Genomic DNA, 10,287 nt, shown 5'->3' with positions numbered 1-10,287 from the left:
TCTGTCTGTCTGTCTGTCTTTCTGTCTGTTTTGTCTGTTTGTATTTCTTTCTTTCTTATTTTTCTTTCTTTCTTTCTTTCCCTCCCTCTGTCTCTCTATCTTTCTGTCTCTATCTATCTATCCATCTATCTATCTACCAACTGTTTACCTGCAGCAGGCAGAAGAATAAGAAGGGCGAAGGCGGGGTTCATTTTGATGGATGTGGTGTGACGTCACAAGACTGCTGGATTCAACGAGAAGATTCTGTATAGATAAGAAAACAGAAGAAAAGAAATCATTAATTTTCTGGACTTTCCCAACAGAAAAAAGCAACAGATTAACGAAAGAGACTCGTAATTGACATTCATTATGTCTCCGAGGATCGGACGAATCGTTAGCAAAACCTACACTACAACAGAAGTTGGGTTTTTTCTTTTTCAAAACTTAATTTGTTACTGGGTCGCAAGCACTATAGTTCCGGCTTAATATTTGATTTTATCTTACCAACTAAACTGACGACAGTGAAAGAAAGTGCCGAGCTGCGCGATAGCCTACCTGAAGAGTGAAAGAATTAATTAAGTTCGTTGTCTTAAAGAGATAAGACAAATATGCTGAAATTGTCAAAGGTAAGAGATAAGAGTGTCTGGGGTGTGGGCTAGAAGGAGCATAAGAATACTTCACAAAAAGTCACTTTATTTCGTTTGGCCTGGCTTTTTCGCAATTCCTTGAGGTTAAAAAAAAGTAGCAATTCAACGCTTCGTTTTCAACATCTGTTCCGCTGCTTCCTTCGGAGCAGAAAGTTCTCAGCTCTTTGCACCATCCTGCACCATATTTTGCCACGTTATGTTAGAGTAGTAACAAGAAAGGGAAAGCAAAAACAGAGATGTCTAGTGGACAGATAAAAATTGACATGTGGAGAAAATCACCACAAAAAAAGAAGGAAAAGAAAAAAGACATACAAAACTAAACGGGAAGAACCACAGATGTCCATATTTGACGAAGCAGAAAAGATTTTCTCCATTTCTTTTCAAATATATATTTTTCCGACCTCAAAATACGTCTTCTCCGTTATTTTTCATCTGAATGGCTTCATTGACTTACACAACGTGCGCCCATAGGTGATCTTTACTGAAATATAGCCTTTTTTGTTGAAGATAATAAGAAAATAAAGTTACAATCAGTGTATTTGTTGGGAATTTCGAGATTTTATTTTTATTTGTCCATCGAATATATTTCCAAAGTCCATAATTATTTTCATAATCGTAATATTACTAGTCTGTCCATTACATAAGTGTTGTAGTTTGTACTTACTAAAAATAAAAGCCAACGGACAAAACATAAGAGAGAAGATAGCTTTTGAAATTTGATGAAATTATCCAATATGGCGGACGTTTGCTTGGTTACCATATGCGTATAATAATAAATAATTACTTGAATTTATTCTTTGATGTCTAATATAAATAATTTTCATCGTTTTTATAATTAGTCATGGGACATGGATTTTTGAAATTTCACCAGCAGATTTGAGATAGATACCCAAGGACCATAGCAAAGTCCGCGTGGCAAAACCCAAGAAAAAGTAAAAATTGGACATGTGTGATTTTTAAAACTCAGTCTTTAATGTGATTTAAGATACTTAACTTGGTACAGTCTAGTGGCTATGTGCACCGTGACCTTACAGATAATTGACGCCACTTGTTTTTGTTTTTGTTTTGTTCTTTTTTGTTCTTTTTTATCATTCTTTTAATCAAGTCCCTACATCACACCTCAAATCAGAAGAAAATCCCGTTGATTTGGATCAGGTTCTAAGTCTGGGGTCGCATATGAACGCACCCTTAATTAAATCAATTTTTAACTACCTAAGAAATCTCTTCGAAAGTGACAGTGGTATACATAATGTAAGGAACAAATTATACAAAACCACAGTATGTCTCTACAATATGAAAGTATGTTAAGGTTTATTTGAGAATTGGTGAATTATTGTAGTAAAAAGAGGGTCTGTTATAAGAATTGTCGAACGAAAAGGGGGGGGGGGTCCTGTGGCTATCGAAAGGTGGCCTCCTGAAAAAACTGGCGAAGGACGCTTTGATCCAAATTCTGCAAAAAATTGCTAAAGTAGATCTATATCAAACGAACATCTACATTAGATTCTAACCAATTAACGTGAATTTGTAAATCGCAGAAGTCGTGTTTACGATGAAAAAGAGAAGCAAGACACGCAATGATATTGGGTATATCTTATTGTCACTGGATTTGTGTTTGCGCCTTGGGCACAATTTACATCATTTCTGAAGTGTTCTCTTTAGACTCTGTTTGTGTTAAGATCAACCTGAGATGTCAACGCCACAAAATCCCAACAGAGACTAGGAGATTCTGGGGAAATATGAGAACTTCAATCGAGAATCGAAGGTATGTGTAGCACAGACTCTCCAGGCCAGACACCGGTATGGTGCCCTTAGAAAAAACCTGGGTTTTCACTAAGTCGAATTAGACAGAAGTGCGCATTCGGCGGTTCCTACTGTGTGGGAAAAGGAAACAAAAATTGTGTTGGTAGAGGTAAAATATAAACACATGTCTTCGCGCATCACGATGACCGCAGCTCACAGATTCCTGTTCCCGTAAGACACAGCTGCAATCTTACTCTGACCCCCATGGTGACCTTGAATGTTGCACAGAGGTCAAGCAGTTCGAAATGAGATCTATGTTTTACTTTTTTCAGAGAACACCTGGGTGGGGGGAGGGGGGGGGCGTGCGTTTCCAGGGTAGAGACGAATCGGAGTTCAGCTAGAACTCTTTCTGTTGTATTGATTCAGAACAGTTTTAATAATGTAAGTAAAGCTGTGCAAGAAGCTGAGCCTATGATGTAAAGACTATTTCTTTGTCCGAGGGTGGTGAGCCTTGAACGTTCCCAAAACAATCACAGTTCAACAACGTCAATGGGAAATATATTTTTCTTGACAGAAAAAAGGTAAAGTGTCGTAGTTTTTATGAGAAATCCGTGAGCAAGCCCATTTCTGTTTATGTATTTTTTAAAGCGGTTTTTAAAAAATGTTCTTTAGTGTTTTTCTCTAAAGACTTTTAAAAACATTAGGACGCTGTTCACAAACCCAGGTTAAGAGAACGAAAAACAAAAACTTCATTTCGGCTATCATTACCCTGTGAATTGAAGTTGATACCAACGACCCTGGGTTGAATCAACAAAAAACAATCCAAAAAATGTTAGCATCTATAACATGGCGATTTCGACATTATTTCAAGGGAATGGCGTATGTTGTGGATAAATAAAAGGTGTAAAAACAATGTTTTTCGGACATGGATCAAGAAAACAATAGAACTGATTCCCAACGTTCAGTAGAGGAAATTGATTGGGTAAGTATTAAAATATAAAATTTGTGAGTCGAGAAAAGTTCGGAAATGCACATGGGAAATGCGAAACGGATCCATATCAACGGGGCAAAGTGATAGCAAAAATGATAAAATCATATTATAGCAGGAAAGATGTTGCTTAAAGAAAGCAAAAGGATTAAGACATTCCACGCTGGGAGTTGGTGGAGTTCAAAGTCAAAGCAGCTCCTTTAATTTCGTGTCTGGCGTAATACAAGAAAATAAAGCAGATGATATATCCTGACACTCTGCGGAACCTTCATTATGAAAACTAAAATGCATAGCATTAATGAGGCCATCAAAGTCAAATACTCCTCAAATACTCCACACAAGACAAACCCTGCTTAATGAAATAAAATGTAGAAAACGAAATACAATATTTTGGTCACTTACAGCGACATGAGACCTGGGTAAAGCAGCACATGCAACAGCAGCTCGCGACCGTGAAGGATGGTGGATCATCACACATCAACCTCTGAGTCAGAGATGACACCTCCAGGCAAGGCATAGGCAAAGGAAAAACGCTCAAGAGAGCGCAATAAACTGTTCTCTATATACCATAAACCTGTATTATTCTACCCAAGACTGAGTAGTTTGACGTAATTCCTGTTCACAATGGAGTGTACTTTTTGATTCTATTTGGAACCGAATAAAGGACAAGAGGAGAAGTTGTAATATTGAAGTTAAAGTATAACTACAGAAGGCATAAAGAGTGAATTGGTTGACGAACGAGTTGTGCTCGGTCTAAAGCATAGCGTGAACAAGCTCCAAGCGACTTTTGATTTCTATAAACAAAAAAAAGGTATCTTGCTGACACGTTCAGCGAAAGGAATTGTATTCTATTAACAGTTTGGTGTGTGTCTTTTTAAAGAATCTATATCATTTACAATATAGGCATGATCAGATATGCAGCACTTTCTTTACAACAAATCGTTTTTCTGTCTGTCTGTTTACAGTAAAAGGGTGTCTTATTCACAGAGTATTTCGGGTAGCATAAATTATTCGCTACTCTAGAATTACAAAGTTTTATCTGACATTTTTGGCCGTTCTGAGCTACTAATGTCATGAGATCAGAAACCACATCTTCTATCTCTTCTATCAAAATCGTGAGATTATTCGGAGTTGTTCTCAAGATTTTCAAAGAACTGCCTTCGAAAAATGTTGTGAAACGCAACATTTTTAGCGTCAACTTTCTCAAAACTAGGTACTGAGGAGATAAAACTTTGAAATTCTAGGGTAGCGTGTTCGTCAATGAACACAGAAGTGGAAGTGACCACCCTTGCACTCACCTGTTCAGATGTGCCACGCTATCACAGTGCACAGAAACGTTACTGCTCATCCCTTATATTGCAGATGAGAACTTTGGGCGGCGGTTCTTCCCCATGTTTGCACGTCTGCTAGGAAAGCCGTGAGGTCTGCCTCCCTTTAGAGCCACCACAGTTCTCTGTCCCTCTTTTGATATTTCATTTTCACTCTCAGCTTTCATTCTGCTGTTATCAGTTCCTCATATAGTTTGGCAATAGAGTGTGTATGTTTTTATAGGGAACGTTAATCCATTTTGGTCGTATGTCTTATTTGCCTTCGATATTTTTTTAAGCTCAGCTAACCAAATAAATCACCTTATTTTAAATGTGGGTATTTATGCCTCCATCGAGACAATTTAGGTCATTCCGTTTGATTTAGGAGGAGGATTTCGATAGTGACATATGAGGGCCAACCTTGGCTGAAAGGGAAGCAACGTTCCAGTATGAGAAACCGAAACAGGCTACTCGATGAAATTTCGCCCCACATGGGAACTGAACTCAGGACTTCTGTATGCGAGGGCAAAGAGACAAACCGCTTCACGACAGACACCGGTATACACAACCTCTGGAAGATGGTCCATATCTCAAGCTTTATTTAATACAACTCGGACTGAATCTTCTGTTATGGATGTTCTTTTACTTATTATTTTGACCAGCATCTGTAACAGGGGTCATGGGGTTTGCTTTTTAGCAAGCTGGGTCTTATATTTTATTCAAAGTTCTATTTTTTAAGACAGCGGAATTGCGAACAGTGGGAATGGGGAGGGGGGGGGGGTGGGTAGGAGTCTCCAGATTACATTTTGCAGCCATGCATTTTAACAGAAATCCTGGTTTAAAGATTAGCTCCACGTAACCTCCGTGTGGCAGTTCTAGATCGAAATATTCAAGTCTGTCACATTTAGACTCCCTAAAAAATTGTCTTCTCTTCTGGAGTCTCTCGTAACTCGGTATTCATTTTTATGAGAATCTGGGGACTGACTGGCCAGTCAGATTCATTGTTAACGTATGCGTGAGAAAGCGTCATGACGTTTCCGGTAGTTGGGGTCATAGTTTAAAAAAAAACACTATCACGTAGTGCTGACAAGACACTCTAGCGGGTGGATTGAGTTCTAACAGACAAGATTCCTGAAGAAGATAATAATTATAAGAGTCTTGATCAAAACAAAAGAAATAATTGTTTAAACGACTATAGTGGCTTCTGCTGTTGCCAAATAGACCAATTCTGGTAGAAACAAGATTTCTCCCAATTTGAGCATTTAGATCTAGAGTTTTATTTCCACTCCAGTTATTCATATTTTTTTAGATAGTCTGAAGGCAAAGGGACTGGGAAACTCACAAATTATCTCTTTTCACTCGAATCTCTGTTCTTTCGAACAGATATACAAGAACGCACATTTAAAAACAAATCTGTTGTTTCTCAGTGGCCTTACCCTTGCGTCAGAAATAATCTGAGAGGAAATCTTTAATTTTTCTCCTGTTTCTTTGGAGGGGGAAAACAGAAGAATGTAATGCGTTTGTAAAATAGGGGCGGGAATCGTTTTACAGGTTCTTTTATTTTTTAAACCTTCTATTAAAAAACAAAAGTAAGTTAAAAGAAACAAACGTTAGAAATAACTTAAGGACAACCTTTGTTGTTCCCAAACACCGAATTCTGATGCCAATCGCTGGTGAAAGTAGGGCAAACAAATATAAATATTATTTCATGTCGACAGCAAAAAGATAGGACAATCTACGATTGAGTGTGTGTGTGTGTGTGTGTGTGTGTGTGTGTGTGTGTGTGTGTGTGTGTGTGTGTGTGTGTGTGTGTGTGTGTGTGCATGTGTGTGTGTGTGTGTGTGTGTGTGTGTGTGTGTGTCTGTGTGTGTGAGTCTGTGTGTGTGAGTGGAAGAGAGAGATATAGATAGAGAGAGAATGACAGAGAGAGAGAGAGAGAGAGAGAGAGAGAGAGAGAGAGAGAGAGAGAGAGAGAGAGAGAGAGAGAGAGAGAGACAGAGACAGAGACAGAGACAGAGACAGAGACAGAGACAGAGACAGAGACAGAGACAAAAAGAGAGAGAGTGAGACGGAGAGATAGGCAGACAGACAAACAGACTGAGAGGGTGAAGGGAGGGAGAGTGGGGGAGGGAGAGAGGGAGAGAGAGAAAAAGAGACTGAGAGGGAAGAGAAGAGAGGGACAGTATCATTATTTTTTATAGCCCTCTGCCTCTTTTTATAATATGAGCAAACCATATTGATTTTCTTGTTTTTGCCGTTTCAATCAGCTTTTAGTAATTGCTGAAGGCATATGAGATTTTATCTTTTATTTCAGTGCTGGTCACACAATATTGGCTGTCTTTGATCCCTAAGGGCTGGTGATATAATTTCATTTCAAACAAATCAATTCTTCATTCAAGTTCTCTGTTAATTGTACATTTTGTACATGCAAACGAGAAGTTGGAGATTATTAGGAAATGTAGGAGTCATGGAAAACTGCAAACCTAAAAACAAAGGATTGTGGAATTCAGTTAATAAAGATAACGAAGAAGGTGATGTCCATTTAAGTCATTAAGGCCTTCACGGGCAAAATATGACAGGGAACTGCAGGTGGCTGGAGGGTGTCACTTATGTCGTGCTATCCCAATATTGTTTCTGTCCTTCTGTCTAACTTTTCTTCTGTCCTCTCTGATCAGCTTTTGTTTTGTCCTTCTGACTAGCTTTTCAACGCGTGATGATCATTACCATGTCGGTATGCTTCTCTTCCATAAAAAAACAGCTTCAAGATAAAACTAGCTTATAGGTACAAGACTATGGTTTAGCCTAGTACCGCACTGCGATAAAAAACATTGGCCAACGGTTTTATCGATAACTTTTGGACAATGAAAATAAGAGAAGCATGACTAAATAACTGTTTTGGGTTGGTGCGGTAGGCTTCTCTAACCATTGGCAAACCGTTTCGTAGCAATGCAATACTCGGTGGCAAATATGAGAAACGTTTCGACACGGCAGTGATAATTAAACGCATTGGAAAAGCTCTATAAAAAGACACAGACCCAAATGAGGTATTTTGAGGAAATATCAATGTATGGTATCATTCAATCAAAGGCAATTTCTAAGAGAAAAAATAGCAAGGAAAACGATGAACAATGATGAAACATTGGCAGAAGTTGGGGGAATACTGAACTAAACATTTCTGGCATATTTTATCTCTAAAGTAAAGAACTAATATTTTGAGTCGAGCAACAAAATATGGTTTAAATTTACCCCCCCCCCCCTCCCCTTCGATGAAAACGACATTCTGGCAAACAAACCTTGCTTCTCGAGCAAACAAGCCTTTTTTAAGGTAACCACATCTGGAGAATATGTCTCTCAATTGCATGGCATCAAGGCAAAATTCAGGCGCTCGTCGAAATAATTAAATCAAAGAAACCGACATTTTTCCACCTGATGGGAAATTATAATCGATTTTTACTCCGTGTTTATTTAATTTTTAAAAAATGTATTTATCTATTTTATTTCTTTGTTGGGGGGTGGGGTCTTTTGGCCCAAAACTTATGTCATTTGAGAACATATTTCTGTGTGGATTTTAGAAGGGGAAGAAAAAGCTTGGATGAAAGGCAAAACAAAAATGTGAATTAGCAGTTTCCAAAATCTCTCAAGCTTTGGAAGTCACTAAACTATAGCGGCCATTTTCTTGCAAGTTTTACCTCTGACACTAGACGACCCACACCTCCTTCAATTGCAAATAGTTTTACTTCTATTCAAGATAGATGGGAAATTGTTTCAGCCCTAAAAGGGTAAATTAAATAATAAAAGCTTTTAGCTGATACCAATAAACTCATATGCCCACAAATTGATGACAGACTGATTCCACCGTGCCATGGCACATTTTATAACTGTGGCCTTCAAGGACTTCGTCATTGTTCTGGGACAAGCTATTTTTTTCTTTTCCCGGATCTCTCTCTCTCTCTCTCCCCTCCCTTTCCCCTCACCCTCTCCCCCGCACGCCAAGCATCTTTATTTTTTACCACATTGATAAAGAACGTACTAACAGAATATATAATAGGGCCCGTCACAGGCTTGAATTGAAATATCCTATATCAGGCACTGTCATGGTCGCCACTCTTTGCTCTTTGAAAAGCATCTTTGCACTGGTGTGTACTATGGCAGCGCAAATGAAAGGCAAAACACCAGTCTCGCCATAGTGTATAATAGTCCGGTGTTCTCGAAAGGTTTCATTCCTTTCCCGTCGATTAGAGACATTATTTTTCTCTCCTCCAGAATCGCGCAAACAACAGCTGCGCTGTCAAAACTGAAGCCTATTAAGGCAGGACAGAAACATCACTCTCAACTCGAAGATCAGACTAATTCGCTCACAAGTCATCTCCATATTTTTATACGTCTGTGAGTCGTGGACACTGACAGTAGAATTGGAAAAAAGGATTCAGACTACAGAGATGAGATGTTACCGCAGACTCCTTGACATCTCATACAAAGACCACATTTCAAATACTGAGGTACGGAACAGAATTACAAACTCAGTGGGGCAGCATGAAGATCTACTGACCACAAGAAGAGAAGAACATTAAAATGGTATGGGCATGTCACAAGATCCACAGGACTTACCAAAACAATCCTACAAGGAACCGTACAAGGAAAGAGAAAGAGAGGAAGGCAGAGAAGGAAATGGGAGGACAATATCACAGAGAGGACAGGGAAGAAAATGTGTGACAATCTGAGGAAAGCAGAGGACAATGAGAAATGGCGAGAGCTGGTTTTCAGATGCAGTGGTGCCCCCACGGTTGCCCCAACCATGGGATAGGAGAAGAAGAAGAAGAAGAGCCATTTTTACCTGAGAATCGCAAAGTTCTATCTGGTATTGTTGGCCGTTTTGAGTTACTAAGACCATGAGATAAAAAACCAAATGTTCTATCTGCTCTCTCTACCAAAATCGTATAATTATCCAGAGTCGTTATCAAAATATTCAAAGAATTGCCTGCGAAAAAGCTTGACATGACGTGGTGAAACTCAAAATTATTGACGTCAATTTCTCAAAACTAGGTACTGAGCAGACAGAACTTTGGAACTCTGAGGTGGCGAATGGTGGCGCTACCTGGTGAGTCGGAATTACGTCAGAGTGCACAGCCTTGGATATTATAGTACAAGTCTTTGGGTTTTTTAAATGAATGATGGTCAATCTTTTATGCCCACATCTACACAATTTCAATTAATGCAATTAAGGAGACTGGCTGTTTCGACCCAGTTCTGTCAGAGCCAACCCGAGAACAGTCGGATACAGTATCCCAGCGGAATCACGGAGATATTCAATTTATTTTAAAAAACAAAAACATTTCGCTCTCACATGGGAATCGAACTCGTGTCTGTTACGTGTAACTGTGAATGCGAACCATACCGTTGCACCTCATACGCTGACAGGACAGTGTTGCTGGTCATTACATTTGAATAATCTAACCACTAAAGGAAAGGTATCCAAGGCATGGTCAAGTTACTACTACGACACATGATATTGATAAGATGTCTTTCCAGAGATTCTCAAATGGTGTGAGAGTGCGTGTGTATACGTGTGTATGTATGTGTGTGTGTGTGTGTGTGTGTGTGTGTGTGTGTGTGTGTGTGTGTGTGT

General features: G+C 39.0%; 1 protein-coding gene across 1 annotated transcript in view; it reads right to left on the bottom strand.

The window, feature by feature from the left end:
* LOC101849760 (chitin-binding domain protein cbd-1) overlaps positions 1-4,741 on the bottom strand; it is a 9,765-nt gene extending 5,024 nt beyond the window's left edge. Inside the window, exons 1-2 of the mRNA XM_005096081.3 lie at positions 4,653-4,741; positions 149-243 (exon numbers count right to left, since the gene is read on the bottom strand). Of these exons, the coding sequence (XP_005096138.1) occupies positions 149-191 (43 nt within the window). The 5' untranslated portion in view covers positions 192-243; positions 4,653-4,741. The remainder of the gene's footprint in view (positions 1-148; positions 244-4,652) is intronic.
* Positions 4,742-10,287: the final 5,546 nt, after the last annotated feature.

This window comes from Aplysia californica, unplaced genomic scaffold, assembly GCF_000002075.1.
Source record: "Aplysia californica isolate F4 #8 unplaced genomic scaffold, AplCal3.0 scaffold00121, whole genome shotgun sequence".
Classification (NCBI taxonomy): domain Eukaryota; kingdom Metazoa; phylum Mollusca; class Gastropoda; order Aplysiida; family Aplysiidae; genus Aplysia; species Aplysia californica.
The sequence above is the reverse complement of the archived record's forward strand: the minus strand, read 5'-3'. Positions and strand labels throughout refer to the sequence as shown.